Source organism: Lissotriton helveticus, chromosome 1_1 (assembly GCF_964261635.1).
Source record: "Lissotriton helveticus chromosome 1_1, aLisHel1.1, whole genome shotgun sequence".
Taxonomy (NCBI): Eukaryota; Metazoa; Chordata; class Amphibia; order Caudata; family Salamandridae; genus Lissotriton; species Lissotriton helveticus.
The window spans coordinates 156,165,181-156,182,285 of record NC_136057.1 but is presented as its reverse complement, the minus strand read 5'-3'; the positions used below and the strand labels follow the sequence as shown (position 1 = coordinate 156,182,285).

Sequence of the window (17,105 nt, the reverse complement as noted above, 5' to 3'; positions counted from 1 at the left end):
CAACCGTACGTAACATAATGTAGGGAAGTGTATTTACATCATGGCTGTGAAAAGAAACCAGTTCTGGTCCTTCAGCAGTGACACTTGAACTGGGATATGGATAATGCTAGGGGATACAATAAGAAGGAAGGAAGTGTGGAGAGCAGGGCCACAGCAGAGCCAGGGAGACAGGTGAAGACAGCATTCCCTGCATCTACATGGACAACTTCCATGACCTCAACTACAGGGTGTGTGGGGGAGAGGCATTCACGCTTGACAGCAGAAAATATAATTTGATAAAAAGTTGTGTATGCAATGTATATGTACATATGAGAACCTGCTGATTGGCAGATAGCATGGGTGACAGACTTCCAGAACCATGAAGTTGAGCTATGCAGTTATCTGTGGGTTGAGGTGGTCATCGCAAAGGAGGATACCTTGGGTCTTTGGGGTGAATGGTAGGTTTAAGTAGACATTCAAAATTCAGGATAAAATGAGGCAGATACCAGTTTTCGATGGATTTCTTTCAAGAGAGACCACAGCTGAGGTGGGTGCTTAAAGACATAGAAATACCAACGAAAAACACACGCATGTTAACAGTTGCTTCAAAAAGTGTAAAGCAGACGCCATGCAAATTAAAACAGCAAATTAATTGGAAAAAAGTCCCAGACGTTTTGGTCAAACACCGTGAAGTAATAATAAAGCATAAATAATTGTAAAGGTAAGGAGCAGGCAAGGTCTCTGCATGCAGAGGGAAAGGAAACCGGAAGAATGGAAAGGCAGAGTTTCCTACATGCTCTCATAGGTTATGTGACACTATGGCTGGAGAATGAAGGTGCACTAATCTCATAGAGACAAAGCAATTCTCCAACCCAAATTGCAAAGAGGCACAGACCGAGGTGTACAGAAAGCATAATACAGATTTAGAAGTAAACTCCTAAACTATGGCTAGAGAGGTCTATTGTTCCTTCCAAACACCTCCACTCAGCATGGTCTTCACTGTGAGGTGGCAGGAAGGAATTTCTGCAGCGGCACAAACATCACACAGGCCACAGAACACCTCCTCACCACAGTAGTACTCCGGGTTCATCGACTCGCCAGTCCTCAGGAAGGAGTAAAGCAGGAAGGCCTTGTGATAGACATTTAGATACATGTTACTGGGTTCCACCTGAGGGCACGAGGACAGGTAGGACCCGAATGTAGCCATTGCAATAAACTTCATCAGCTCTACATTTGGCACATGGCCGAAGGTGCAGTCATACGAGAAGACTGCGCCGACCTGTACAAAAAAAAGAAAAAAACAAGCCTGTTAGTTTGGAGGGGGCTAGCCTTTAAAGCTCATAATAATCCAAGCATGGAAGAGTGTCACTGTTGGAGAGGGGGGGCACAGCATTACAGACTTTCTGACAACACAATAACATCAGTGCAGTGTGTTGTAGGACAAAAACACATCAAAAGATTGCTAAAAACCCAATACACTCAAAGTTCAGGGACAGACTTGCACTAAAGGTACAGGAGGCCAGTTCCACACAAGGGGATGATGCAAGTACTGGAGAGCTGTGCCCCACTTGGAGTTTCAGATAATGGGGGAAGATGGAGGGAGCATCAAAGCAGAGAGAGCCAGAGGTGGAAGATGGACAGGTACTGGAGGTTAGAATCTGCAGTGGCTCCAATTCAAGCAAATATCACCAAGTAAAGGGTTTTACATTTACGGGGTCTCGTCCATCTATTAAATGTAGTGCTCACTGGTAGATCCCTAATGTCCCTTAACTCTCTCTACCCCTAGATTATCTATAGCAACCACAGAACAGATTCTAAAGCAGTTACCAACTGCATGTAATAGGAGCCATAAAAAAGACAAATACTTGTATTGCTGAACTCCAATCATGCCAAAACCCACACCATGAGCAGACGCCGCCTGACAAACGAAAATATCAATATCACGTTTGACCATGCCAAAGACAAAGCTTTATTAAAACAGGGATCCCCTCATGTAACTGGAGTTCCTGAGCATCTGCTCCTCTAACTAGGCCCACTCCCAATCAATTTGGCAGCAAGCTTCACCTCACCTGCACAAAAGAACAAGCCACAGTGCCACTGCGGAGCTGGCTAAGCAACGTCTCGCATACCGCCACATCCGGGACACTCGTCACCCCATCCGTGATGATGATGATGCCTGCAAAGAGAAGCTGGTTACTATGAGAGCTCAGACCTCCTCTACCCACCTCACCAATGCCAAGTGGGACAAATGTTTTAAGTGTTCCTAACATGACTGACCTGCGCTCGAGTTTGCTGGAAGCAGCTGCAGCGCCAGAATACCCTGTCGGATCATGCTGACCAACCCGATGTCCGCTGTGACTATAGACACACCTCTCTTCCGGTCTTCAGGGGGGTCTTCAGACGGGGTCTCCATGTCTAGAGGATCGTCCAGTAACTGAAAAAGACCAATTAAGAAATGTGATGGAGCAGGTGTCTTGGAGCAACCCCAATGCGTTATGCAGCTAAAGAAGCCAACTGGAGATACTTTAGAATCGTAATTTTCTCAAAAACCAGGGGACAATTTTCCAAGCAGGCGAGTGGTGTTGCTCTGAACAGGCCTCTCTTCTTTCTGTCTCTACAGACTCTATAAACAGACCAGGGCGGATCGAGGGACCACCGATATAAACAATAATAGAGAGCTGAATTGGATGAGGCTCTACAACGTTTAAAAGTGGGAGGAATCGCATGAAGGCACAAGATTCCCTCAAGGTAAAACATCCTGGCATTGTAATTAAAAACAAAAGCCAGGAGACGGCACCTTTTTAATAAGAAATTGAAACAATAAGGATAGACCAATGGAATCCCAAAGGGGGTAGTGGGGACATTCGAGAACCACAAACATCATCCTTTTTTATAAGTGTGCAAAATCGGTAACAACGCCCTAGGATCAACGTATTTGTGGCTAGAGAGGGTTTTAACCAGTACCCATTGAGGTTTTATTTTTCTGTCTTGATAAAGAAGATGGAATAAGATAAAGCCTTTGAAACGCGTCAACGCACATTTTCTGTTGCCACATACCCAGCTGTACGGATATCAGGGCGAGTGCACAGGATTAGAATTCTGGGGGGTTTATGTGTTTAAGAATTTGTAGAGCGCGTGGCTGCCTGAGGGCTACAAGTAAAACAGCAAAGTTTTGAGATGTTTCCTGAAAACGGTTTCGTTGGGTAGAATTCTTATTTTATATGGGAGGGTATTCCACATCTTTGGTACCAGGTGGGCAAATGATCTGCTCCCCCCCCCCCTCAACCCCTTCCCCAACCTGGCTGTTAGTGTGGCCACTAAAGGCAAAGATAACTCTCTGGGTTATCTGTCAGGGTTTTTCGTTTAGGTTTTATTGATTTTAATTGTGATTCATGTGATCAAATGTCCTCAAGTTTGGAATTGTGTGTGATTATCATTTAATACAAATGTTTTTAACTAAGTATTTTCCTGTTTTTTAACCCTAACTGTAATAAATGAACTTAGTAATTTGCAAACACTATTGACCTTGTATGAATTTCTGTGCCAATATACTGTAGCCACCAGGTTGGCAGGGTCCTTCAGGAAAAATTGTGGTGTGTAGGCAGTTGGATTGGTGATGTTTGATTAGGTGTGCACTTTAGTTTCTAAATAAATCCCAGAGGACATCTTCTTTGTTATCTACAGTATTACAAGACACTGAGTATGACCTTGCAGCGAGATAAGTAATGTCACAATCTTCTGTAGCTCAGCCAAGCTGCTGAGGTCTTTGGGGTAAAAGGGACACTAATGCAGGGAGAGACCAAGTTTGGCCATATCAGAAGGTACAAACTGGTCTTAAACCTGGATTAAGCAGACCAGCAAAGCACTGCAGGCTGCATGTTCTAGAATTAAACATATCTGGATTGTGCATGCCTGGTGCAGAGACTCTTGCCTCTGACCAGAGTGGGGAGTAAAACCTCAAACTTTGAATGTCTTTCTCGTTCTCTTTACTATAAGTTTCGGAGACCACACTTGCTGCATAAACAAGTATTTGCAAATGCAATAGGTCTCGCATTTTTGGAGAGGTAGAGATATTGGTGTTGTAAATGACAATGTCTTTTACCTATGTGTTTTGGTTTGCAATGCAGTGGCCTTTGGGAACTTTTAAGTGTTTAACTGTGCAGTACATTATCCTGGGTGCTGTGCCGCCAGGAATTGAATAGCTATACAATTACTATACAGTGGGTCATGTAGTCTGGTTCAGGAATACATGCTTGCCTGAAACCTAAAAAGCTCCCTGTGCCAGATCACCTTATCATGCTAGCCCCTGGAAACATTTATAGAAACATTCCAAGGCTTTTGAACAGAAAGGCAAGTGCCTTGATGCAAGTGAACAGCCCTATAACATTTTGTGTGCGACTGCATCACTAGAGAAATGAACAGCCTAAAGAATGTGTGTGAGGGGCAAGTTATGCTTACCACAATAAGATGAGACATTTAACACACCTCACGCTATCAACTTCACACACTCTCTCGCAACCGCCGTCAAATTGATTTCCACAATCTTGGCTGTATCATGAACTATCTTTACCCCCAAATATCTTATAGTGGGGCTTATTTGATACGGATATTGTGTAGCCCCCTGGTTCCAAACCATTACCTCAGTTTTTGCCGCATTGATTTCATACCCCAAGACTAAACCGAAGTTTTGAGCTTGACTGATGACAGCTGAAAGGCCCTATCAAGGTCGGCCGTGAATACTAAAACATCATCGGCATACAGGGCTACCTTCCTCTCCCACATCTAAAGGGCTGGATATTAATATCCTTCCTTAATCGTTAAGCAAAGGGTTCAATATACAAAATCGAAAAGGAGAGGGGAGAGTGGGCAGCCCTGTCTAGTGCCCCTAGATATATCAAAGGGTGCCGTAAGACCGCCGTTTACCAACAGCCTAGCTGAAGGGCTACTGTAAATAGATTGTACGATGCGACAAAACTTCTCACCTAGATTGAATTTTTTCAAGGCCTCCAACAGGTATAACCAGTCTACTCGGTCGAAGGCCTTGGTTGCATCTAGAGTCATCGCTGCCAATGGTAGGGCGTATGTGGATGCCAGATCTATTGCCCCAATAAGGTCATAAGTTAGGCGTGATAGCTGGCAATCCTTCACGAAGCCCTTCTGGTCAAAATGCAGGACATCCCCCACCAATGTACCCAGTCGTGCGGCCATAATAGATGTAAAAATGTTATAGTCAGCATTTAACAGCGATATGGGTCTATACGACCCACAATTAAATGAAGTCTTCCCTGTTTTCAGTATTAATACTATAATGGCCTCATTCCAAGAATCTGGCAGGATCAGGCCTTCCTGCAAAATCTGATTAAAAAGTTTGGTCATTGCAGGGATAACCTTATCTCCCATTACCTTTTATATCTCGGAAGGTAAGCCATCAGGCCCAGCGGCCTTACCCCTCTTCGTTTTAGCAAATGCCTCCTTTACTTCCAGACGTGAAATCTCCCTATCCAGAAATCTTTGTTGCTCAAGGCTGAGAGAAGGAAGCGACATGCTCTCAAGCCACTTCTGAGCTCTCCGACTATCAGCTTTACAATCCTCACGTAAATTTTCTGAAAGAAGGAGTGAAAAGCATCACAGATTTCCTCATCCGTTGCGGAAATACCCCTTTCATCCCTGATCTCTCGGATGTAGCTCCTCGTTCGGTCAGATTTACTCTTCCAAGCGAGGAGCTTGCCAGCTCCTTCACCATATTCAAAATGTGAAATTTTGCTGGCTTCCCACCTTTGGAGAAGCCTGATGTTTAGAATGCTATCAAGCTGGGATTTCATATCCCTGATCTTATTCAGCTTCTCCTGTAGGATTTCGGGGGGAATTGGAGCAGACAGATCTACCTCTACATCTTTCAACCTATGCTCAATGCCTGAGATCTCTTCCGTATATAATTTTTTCTTATAACAGGACCTTTTAGTAATTTGTCCCCGTAAGAAGGCTTTCAAAGAATCCCAGACTGAAGTGATTCGGGCTATGCCCTCATTCACCTCTAGAAACCAAGACACTTCTTGTGAGAGGTAGAGTTCTTCTTCCTTCTCCCTTAGTATAGCACGATTTAACCTCCATTTTTAATTCTATGTTTATGGAAGAGCATCGATTCTACCTCTTTTGAAAAAAACAAATCTTGATGCAGCTGATCCAAATAATTACAGGCCTATTTAGCGTCTTTCACTCCCAGCCAAACTGGTGAAAAAAGTCATGAATAATCAGCTTACACTTTATTTACATGAACACAACTTCTTGGACGAATCCCAATTCGGATTCAGGGCAGGGCACAGCACCGAAACTGCCCTGATAAAAGTCATAGATGAAGGTACAGCAGTCTTAGATGCAGGAGGTGCCACGGCCCTTATTCTGCTCGACCTGTTACTTAACCATCTGAATACACTTGGCATCACGGATAATCCGTTATCATTGGTCTCTTCTTTTCTATCTGACAGGATATAATCGTTGCCTAGGGTAGTTATGTTTCCCGTCCTTCACTCTCCCTTGTGGGATCCCTCAGGGCTTCTCAATGAGCACTACACTTTTCAATGTATAAGTGTCTGACTTGGCTGGATTAATCAGATCCTTCAGGTTTGCTTTAACCATGTGTAAAAATATCATACTGCCGGTAAAAAGATTTAGGGATTGCATGTTGGCAGTCGACTCATGGATGAGTATGCACTGCCTCAAGCTTAACTCAGGGAAAACTGAGATTATACTGTTTGGTAACTACTCCCCTAGCTGGTCACAGATCTGGTGGCCGGCCGAATTTGGGAGCATACCCATCCCGGTCCCCAGAGCAAACAATTTGGGAGTGATTATAGATGAGAAGCTGAACTTTGAAGTTCAAGTCAAAGCAGTTTTGTGATTTAACTTTTTCCTACTTAAGGTGATCAAGAAAATCTTACCTTTGATCCCAGCAGACAGCAGGAAAGTGGTGGTTACATCTTTAGTCCTTGTCAAACTGGATTATTGCAATGGGCTCTAGCTTTGGAATGCCCGAGAAGCAGTTACACAAGCTTCAGATGATCCATAATGCTGCTGCAAGGTTCCTGCTGGGTCCGAAGTGTCAACCAGTGAGAAAACATCTTCGGAGACTACACTGGCTTCCAATTAAGTGTTGCATTAAGTTTAAGACTTTACGTATTACATATAAGGCCCAACACATACTGGTCCTCAGTTTTTGAGGCAGTCACTGCACTGGTACTCCCCTAACACATGCCTTCAATCTGAGGGGGCAAAACTGATGCCCTCTCAGAGATTGCTTAAGGCTAACTGGGGAGGCAGAAGCTTCACGGTAGGTGCTACGAAGCTCTGGAAATCCCTAACCATCTCCATCAGAAGCCTTCCTTTGTTAATATCCTTCAGGAAAGCCCTTAAAACACGGCTATTTAATGAATAGTGCATTCGCTCGCTTCAGGAATGTTAACGCCAATACACCATTTGGTATTCGTGCGCTGTATAAATTTTAATAAAATAACTTTCATTTATTTTAAGGCAGGCAATCTGGAGCAGTTAACGTTAATACACTATGCTTCTGCATTCCATACAAAGTTCTAATACGATGAACTGTTCTCCCTAAAGACCCCCCTACTATCTTTTAAGAGGGTCATGAAAGGGCTCACGGCATAAGGTCTTGCAAAATCATCTCTCCTGATTTTTTTACGCTCTTTGTGGAAATGGTCGGTGAAACATTTAAGGCGTGTAGAGGGGTGCAATGCTTCTCTCTGCGTTTTAAGGTGTGTGTGAATTTCATATTACTTTGATGAGTGGGTGAAGGCGGAATGGACTTTGTGGTTTTCCACTGACTGATTAGCCACGAGGAGCACTTAGCACTTTGTCTAGCACACAGTGCATTTGGAAAGATGTTTTCGAACAGCTCTGTCATGTGACGACTGTTCAGCAGGAGATGCAGGCATCGTAAAACTCACAGGTACCAATATACATTACCTGCAGGAGCAGCTCACATTGAGACATTGAAAATGGCTTTAAATACCTTTTCAGGATATGAAAAAACTCCAACTGACCACCACCTATTTACGGTACGTCCTTTATATTAAATATTCCAAAATGAACTGCAGACTAATCATTGGGAACTAGATTGCGGTAAAGAACAGTATCGTGATATCTCTCTTAGTAGAGGGCATTGGCGTTTTAAATCCTGCTGGCTCTAAGTTACTTTTTGCTGCACTGACATCCCCCGGAGCCCTGTATATTAATGTCTGGTTCTGTGGGTTTGTACAAAGTTTGCACCACCAAATGAAGACATGGGATGCTGCATACCAAATAACCTAGAGTCTAGAAGGCTTTTTCACTCACTTTAGGTGCCCAGTGATCTGCAGCATGTTTGGTATCTTCCAGGGGGAGGGCACACTGACTTGTCAGCTTTGCCTGCCTTTTCACAACAGCACCCCATGTAGGCCTTCATGACTCAGAGTTACGATGGGGAAAATACCATGCACTGGTTCAGCCCACATGCTACATCACCAAATTTTTCTCAACTATAAATATTCCGAAGTGAATCAGATTTTATCAAACCTCTTCTGACCACTGCTCACTTCTTTCAGGTCTCCTTCACACGTTCCTACCACCCACTACTATACACTCTTATTTCTCTTGTACACACAAGTTCCTCATTCAGCCGATTATTACTGCACCTCGCTACCTTACCAGGGTCAGAGGTTCGTACTGCTGCTGCAACATCTCTGCCACCTTGCTCTCGAAAGTACTCAGTTGTGAGTAGACTTGTTGGAGGAACACTTCCAGCTTCCCTTCCTCCAGTTGACATCCTTGGACCAGCACCTGAGCAGCAAAGAGACAAGACTGTAAATAGGTGTGTCACAAAAGGCTCTCTGCCCTCAAGCAGGATAGCGACAAGAGGAGAGTGCCACAATTAAGCCATGATCTATTTTACAGCATGTGGGACATAGCCTTTTGCAAGCCTTTTGCAGTGGGAGTCATGGCTAGATACCTGCAACAGGATTCCATATCAGATACATCAAAGGTTCTAAGATGGCTTCCATAAGATGGACCACACGGTCTGCTCAGCACCCTGTGTTGGGACGAGAATGCCCCCTGCATGGTGTACATGCCTGTTCTGCTGCCCTAAGTGCCAAACTGCATGTATATTGGGAATTACGGCCTCGCCATCACACTAACCTAGTATGAGCACAGAGGCGTAAGCCTGCCCCTGACATGCATTTGTGCTGCACTTGTCCTGTGACTTTGAGGGTCACACCAAGCCTGCCCTCAATGACTGATGAGATAATCTAGAGTGTGACCCTGCCCTTTTATCTGTGTCACTGCACTGTAGACCTACTGTCCACATGTGTAAAGTTCAGCTTGTAAGCATGTCACCAGTTCCTAGCACAACATCCCAAGTACAGAATAAGCATGTTAAAGTGTGTAGCCTACACAATGCATGCATGGTGGTGCGAGTGAGCCAGAGTAGTAGAGACCAGTGGAATTCCTTTTGGGTAACCCTGGCCTAGCTCTGCATGAGATGGAGATGAAATCATGTTCACAGTCAGTGAGTGTATTGCTCACATTCCTGAAGATGGAAGGAGGAGACCTAGACACTGGAATGAGGGGAATGGAGACCGTGCTCCTTTTGATGGTCAATAGTGTCTATGGCTTAGCAAGGAGCTGCTGATTAGTCTTTCTGAATATTGCTATTTGGTGGATGGTAAGAGTGACGGTTGAAAGGTTGGACTGTACACAGTGTTGTGGAAGGTGAGAAAAGCTTTTTCTCCTTCCACGATTACTTCTACAGTTGCGCTGAATGACAGCCAGTTGCAGAAACCTCACACCTCTCACTGCCTTGGATAAAGGTGCTCCAGACTGGAGACTACCTTGCTGTGAGAAGTGTCACTCAACACAAAGGCTGTATCTTGAGAGCAGCCTAAAGAGGACACTTGAAAGGTGAACCATCCCAAACCAGTTCCACAGTTTCAGAAAGTAGACCAACGTCTCCCATCTACCAGTTGCGTATAAAAGTGGGACGTCACTACAGCACTTTTTTCCAGTTCCAATAACTCTATGGCCAAGAAGGGAATGCTCTGCAGAATATCCAGAGGACTGCTGTGTAACGGGAAATGGTGTCTGCTTCAATGTCGGTCTCCCAGAGTTGAAGGAATGTCACCTGAAACCTGGATCTCTTGCTTGAAGAGCTGTATATCTGTTCTGGCGCATCTAGAAGCCTGCATGCCTGCTTAGAAAGGAAAGGAGCCTGCAAACCCTGCAAGAGAAGGGTCTGTCTAGTAGAATCGGCGGTGCACTGTATCCCCAATGTCTGTGAGGACTCCAGAAGAGAGAATCAAAGAAAGCAATCTGCTGGACCGCAGCATCTGTGGGCCTTCAATTTCTCAGTGTTTGTTTCTGGAGGAAACCACAACCTTTTGATCACCATTGCTGAAACCCAGTCGGGCTATGATGGTGGGCCTGAATTGGCCTGGGTGTGGCCGCAACTACAAAGGATGATTATCAACCTGTGCTTGGCTGCAACTGCCAAGTATAGTGACTGGCCTGTGTGTGGCCACAACTGTCCAGAAAAAAATCAGCCTGTGCATTGCCTCAATTGTCTGTGGATTCCAGCCCGTGAAGGGCTGCAACTACCAAAGGGTCTTCTCACACACTTGTTATCCGAGCAATGATCTGCCAGCTCCAGCGTGGGTCCCTCGCTGATACTCTGGAGTCAGGGACACTCATCGTTGGGTCAACTGTGACCAAGTCAAGCCAGAACTGCCATCTCTGCTCTTGACGGGCACATTTCCATATGTGGAAGAGGATTGAGCACAAGGGTGCTGCTGGCCACTGTGCCCTCACACGCCGAGAGTGCACAGGTACATCAGAAGGTCAGGCAACACGGATGACTTAGCAGGACTATTTCCACTACCACATAGTAAGAACTGTTGAACTGAGATTGAGTCCCTTCATATTTGGAGGGGATTAAAACTGCATTTTACTACTGCAAACCTTACAGAAGGAGAGAGCCCACGCAGAACCCCCCCTCAGCGCCTTGAGACCCTAACGGGTGAGTAGCGCGCTATACAAATTCTGTTGATTGATTGATTGATTGATTGAGGAGAGCCTGAAACAGGGATGGAGAGGAGTGAGAAGACAGGAAGCAGGAAGAGGCGCAGCCCTGCCGGATTCAAAATCAGAAACACTAAGGGCCAGATGTAGGTAAATCTCATTTACCGATTCATAAATACAGAATTTTACCGATTCAGTATTTATGAATCGGTAAATGAGATGTAGGTAAAAATGCGGTATTTTTTACCGAATCGGTAAAATTCGGTATTTACCGATTCGGTAAATACCGAATCGGTATTTGCTATTGAATCCTATGGGCCTTGGCGCCCATAGGATTCAAAAGCAAATACCAATTCGGTATTTACCGAATCGGTAAAAATACCGAATTGCTAAGGGGGACAGGGTGTCACTTTGACAACCTGTTGCACCCCTGTAACTGGCTTGTGGACCATGTGGCACACAGACATGCCCTTAGGGCATGTCTGTGTGCCACATGGCACAGGTGTACATGCACAGATGTGCATGTACACAGGGATTCGGTATTTACCATGCAATTGTATTACATGGTAAATACCGAATCCTGAAAGGCCTGTAGCACTGTTCAAAGTGCTACCTACATCTGAAAATACAGATTCGGTAATTTTACCGAATGATAAATTTACCGAATCGGTAAAATTTACAGAATCGGTAAATTTACCGATTCTGTAATTTTACCGATTCGGTAAAATTACCGAATCTGTACGTTTTTTGAGCCCCTACATCTCCATAGCCCAATACCGGTCGGAAACGGCCGAAAATCGGTATTTTCTGCCGTTTCCGACCGGTATTGGGCTACCTACATCTGGCCCCAAATTGCTTTCTGTTGATAAGTGGAGTGCAGTATTGCTTTCTAATGTTTATTACTGTATTATTCTTTCTTGTAAAGACAAGCAATGGTTTGGACAGTCAGTTATGTTGGTAAGCGATGTTTGAGCACCCCGACTCTACTCAGTTAAGGCTATGACTGCTCACCATTATTACCAATGAGTCAAGGGAGGAAGGGGCTGTACTAGGCCCAGTTTGTAGAGTCATTGGACAACAGATGCCGAGACATCATAGGCAAACAGCCTCAGCCCCACAGTTGAGGGCCAGTAATCTTGGCTTGTCCATGGCCCCTAGAATTAGTTCTGGCCCCCTGCATGCTGCACATCAGCTACGGTTCACAGAGTATCTCTGGAGGCTTGGTGTCTTAAGATGACACAAACCAAGAACACGAGGAGCACAAAGAAGTGGAAGTGCAAATCTTCAGTTGGTGGCACCTAAAGTGCCAAGGACAGGGATCTCATCCGGAGGCTTCCTTATAGACCTGGTATCTTTTGGTGTGTTTCCCCTGTCTTTTTGCTTTCTGACCTCATGGTTTTGACTCTGTTTTTGCTAGTTTAGTGTCCTGTGATCTTTCTCACTGCTGAACAGTGTTAAAATGCAAGTGTTCCTACTGTAAAATGTGTTTATGGATTGGTGTTTCCATAGTTGGCTTATTTGATTTACCTTTAAGTCCCTAGTACAGTGCACTGTGTGTGCCCAGGGCCTGTAAATTAAATGCTGCTAGTGGGCCTGCAGCACTGGTTGTGCCACCCACACAAGCAGCCCTTCAAAGGGTTCTCAGACCTGCCACTGTGTAGCGACTGCCATGTTGACCTGGCAAGTGCACCCACTTGCCAGGCCTCAAACCTTCCCTTTTCTTACATGTAAGGTACCCCTCGGGCTGGCCCAAGGTAACCCCAGGGGCAGGGTGCAGTGTATGTGTGAAGGTAGTACATGTACTGGTGTGTGCGACATGTCCGATAGTGAAATACAATGTATTTAGTTTGCTCCATAGGATAGAATGGGAGATATTTTGTAACATCTTACAAGTATAACTTCCCATTGGGACAGGATAGAGAAATGGAGTTTGTGTTCTCTGAAGTCTGAATTTAATAATGCATCTTTCAGTAAAGATGGTTTTTAAATTAGGGGTTTGAAAATGCCACTTTTAGAAAGTACAAAGAACAATTGATGGACAGAATGCAGAACAATATCATACATTCACCCCAGTATAGAGATCTGGGCCTAACTCCATGGTTTTTTTGCTCACCATCCCATTCCAGTTCGAACACAGCCATATAGAAATTAGTCTTGACACTGCGCCCAATGGAACAGTCCAACCCTAACTGCCAGGCCAGGTCATCCCTGGACTGGAAACAAGCATCCTCGGACCGGTTTCAGGGTTTCACCCTTTATCTGCCAGGATAGCTGGACTTCAGTGGCATGGAGAGCACGGGACCCAGGTCTAGGCATACCCGTCCCACTCGGGGTGACAAACGCAAATGGATTGCTCTCATGAGCCACAGGGTCATGACTGATTTGCATATGGCCAGGTCTAAACTGGGGTGGCATGGTGAGAAAAAGAATGATAGGATCTCTTAACTGGGGGTGAATGTTTTGATTTATTCTGCATTCCGTCCAGCAATTTTGTGTCTTTTGCTTTCTCGCCCTAAGTGTGCTGGGTATGCCCAGACGTGGGTTCCAGGCTCACTGTGCCACTGGATTCAAGCTATCCTGACTGATGAGGGCTGAAACCCCGAAACTGGTCCTAGGATGCTCGTTTCCAGTCCAGGGAGGACCCTGCTTGGCAGTTCAGGCTGGACTGTTCCCATGAGGCACAGGGTCAAGACGGATTTTTACCGTTTTTGTTCTTGTTTTGCACAGAAAAAATATTAGATATTTTTCTTAGGCTAGTATGGTGTCCTTTTGTAATGTTTTCACTTTATTACTGGTGGTTATGTGCAAATGCTTTACACACTGCCTCTGAGATCAGCTTGACTGCTCGTGCTAAGCACCAAGGGGGTGAGCAGGGGTTATTTTTTTAGAAGTGCATCCCCCTTATTCTGACTAGGAAGAAGGGTCCCTACTTGGACAGGGTAACAACCTGCCAACTATAGACCACATTTCTAAAACCTCCGTACTTCACCAATCCCAGCACAGATTTGAGGTCTGTTACAGAGGCAGAGACAACAAGCATTGGAAATGCAATAGGTCTCGCATTAGAAAATTTGGAGCTTTGGTTTTGTAAATGACAACTTTTTTTATATGTTGGTCTTGAAAATAGCAAAATTAATTGCTTTGTCATTTACAATGACAATACTTTTAACTTTTTCAAATGTGACACCTATAGCATTTGTAATGCCACATGTTTTGTATGTACGTGACTTACATGTATTCATATAACAAATACAAATGGCTTTTAATTTTTTTAAATAATTAATAGTTAAATAAAAGTTCTTGTAATTTACACATGATATTGGCATTGTAAATGACAATGCCTTTCATTTATGTTTTAAAAATCAATAGATAAATAAAAGGCACTGGCATTTAAAATGCCAATAGCTCAAACTCTCACAACTGTGAGACCTATTGCATTGCAAATGCTTGTTTATTTTTAAAGCCGACATACAGGTTTCCTCGAAAGTCAGCTCAGGTCTAAAGGAGTTGGTGATGATCAGGGGGCCAGGCCTGCCCAGGCTCGCAGCTGGGTTTGCCACACACAAGTGGATGAGAAGACATCCCATGCATGATGCAAGGACTAAGTGAACGAGGCCTTTGGATGAGACTAACAGGCCAAAGCAACGACTTATCTTGAGATTCTGGTACTGAGCAAACATCCGAAACTACAAAACAAATCATTAAAATGTGTCTGAGAATGAAAGCATAACCACTGTTACCTGGAAAAAGGCATGCATGTAAGATGACAACGTAGACAAAATGTAGAAGGCAAAGAGCACGACTGGGCATAGTGAAGAGAATAAGAAAGTGCAGAAAGGAGGTAGAGAGAGAGAAGTGAGGAAAAAGAGAGAATAAAAAAGACAAATGAGGATAGATGAGAAGTGCAGTGCAGAAATATAGAAGTGAGAGCGCAAAGGCAGAGAGAATGTAAGTGGGATGAGAGTGTAGAGTTCAAGGGAGGGAGATGGAAGGGCAGAGAGAAGAGCGATGGGCAGAGAATAGAGGCAGAAGGTCAGGGGTTGCAAACAGAAGGATGGGAGATTGAAAGTAATGTCAGAGGTGAGCTGCTGAACAGAGGTGCCTGCGCAGTGAATGTTTGCCAGGAAGCCACCCGCTGGCGTTTCCTTCCACCCAGAAGGGTGTGAAGCACTTGTGTGCTTCCGAGCACAAAAACACACGAACGTTACATGAGACAAGGAATGGGAGGGTTGCAAAGGGCATAGGTCATAGGCTCCTGCATTAAACTAGAAAGAGAGTGACAAACGCGAGTGACACGGAAAGATATTTAAATTAAAGAGCTTGAAGTTGTAGATAAAACATGCATGTTAGGGGCAGAAACCTTACATGTAACAAACAGCTCTTTTTATTTTATTTTAGTTTTTTAGTTTTATATAGCGCGAGCTAGACTGGAGAGCTGGACCGGAGACGTCGGGTTTCAGAGCGCTTTACATGAGCACCAGTTTCGTCACAGAAGATAAGCTTTCGAGTGATTCAGGAACTTTGAAACATCTAACACAGTGAGTGCGGTCAGTGAAGGGTATATTCAACGTCTGTGTGAACGATAGATTAAACAATTGCGCACGTAGTGCGATACCCAAAGTTAAGTGGGTATGGAGTGCTTACCGTAAGCGTGATACGGGAGACCGAGCTCATTTCTAACAATATCATCGCAAAGTGATGTTGAATAACCCGGGTAGGCGTGACAGACCGTAATAAAGTGATCATAGAAGAAAGACTATGGGTGCTTTGTGTCCAAAGAAAAACACATGCATAAAGTTACGTTAAAGTCAATCCTAAAAACTGAAAAACGGGGCTGAACATGTAAAGGTACCAGATAGAAAGTGTCCGATAAGCAAACAACTATGAAGTGTACCAAAATAAATGGAGTGTTATAGCAAACAAGGCAGCGCTGGAAGGAAGGAGAAATGCGAGTCACGGCCGGAGGCCGGCCGTGAAAACAATGCAGCGCTCCTGAAACTGAAAGCACGGCCGGCCGGCCGTGAAAGCCTTTGATGCCGCAGGGGGTGGAGCGGCACCAAGCTGGGCAACAGATGGCTGACGATTTGATGCTGTGCACGCGCACGGGCACAGCACCAAATCGCCAGCTAGTTAAACCTCTGTTTAAGCCCCTTTATATCTCGCTCCCGCTCAATGCACATGCGCATTGAGATAGGTCGCTCGACCTAAAAAACCACAACACAGTCTTGGGCTTGCTAGGCAAATAGCAATCAATTTCAGAAGCACACCCACCTCTTCATACTCTGACACAGTGCTCTTCAAGTCAAGTCAAGTCAAGTTGGAATTTGTATAGCGCACTACTCACCCAGAGGGTCTCAAGGCGCTTGAGGGAGGGGGGGTACGTTATTTATCAAATATCCAAGTTTTGAGTTGTTTTCTGAAGGATAGGTGGTTCTGTGTAAGGCGGAGGTGGGTGGGGAGAGAATTCCACGTTTTGGCCGCTAAGTAGGAGAAAGTTCTTCCTCCCATGGTGGATCTTTGGATGCGTGGAATCGCGGCGAGGGCTTGATTGGACGATCGTAGTTGGCGGGTGGGGGTGTAGGAGGTCAGGCGCGTGTTGAGGTATTTGGGTCCTAGGTCGTAGAGGGCTTTATGTGCGTGGGTGAGGAGACGGAACGTTATTCTCTTGTTGACGGAGAGCCAGTGGAGGGCTCTTAGGTGACCGGATATGTGATTGTGGCGGGGATGTCAAGGATGAGTCTGGCGGAGGCGTTCTGAATGCGTTGGAGTTTTTTCTGTAATTTGGCTGTCGTTCCGGCGTAGAGGGTGTTTCCGTAGTCCAGTCGGCTTGTGACAAGAGCATGGGTGACCGTCTTTCTTGTTTCCGTGGGGATCCAACGGAAGATCTTTTTGAGCATACGTAGGATGTTAAAGCATGATGATGATACGGCGTTGACTTGTCTGGTCATCGAGAGGGAGGAGTCTAGGATGAAGCCCAGGTTGCATGCGTGGTCCGTTGGTTTGGGTGCGCTGCCCAGGGCCGGTGGCCACCATGAGTCGTCCCAGGAAGAGGGGGAAGATCC

General features: G+C 45.0%; 1 protein-coding gene across 7 annotated transcripts in view; it reads right to left on the bottom strand.

Moving 5' to 3' along the window:
* SZT2 (SZT2 subunit of KICSTOR complex) overlaps nt 1-17,105 on the bottom strand; it is an 804,663-nt gene that overhangs the window by 743,620 nt on the left and 43,938 nt on the right. For all 7 annotated transcript variants that reach the window (XM_078659317.1, XM_078659363.1, XM_078659315.1 and 4 more), the window contains exons 5-8: nt 8,680-8,811; nt 2,257-2,413; nt 2,049-2,155; nt 1,048-1,258 (exon numbers count right to left, since the gene is read on the bottom strand). In XM_078659317.1, coding sequence (XP_078515443.1) covers nt 1,048-1,258; nt 2,049-2,155; nt 2,257-2,413; nt 8,680-8,811 — 607 coding nt within the window. The remainder of the gene's footprint in view (nt 1-1,047; nt 1,259-2,048; nt 2,156-2,256; nt 2,414-8,679; nt 8,812-17,105) is intronic.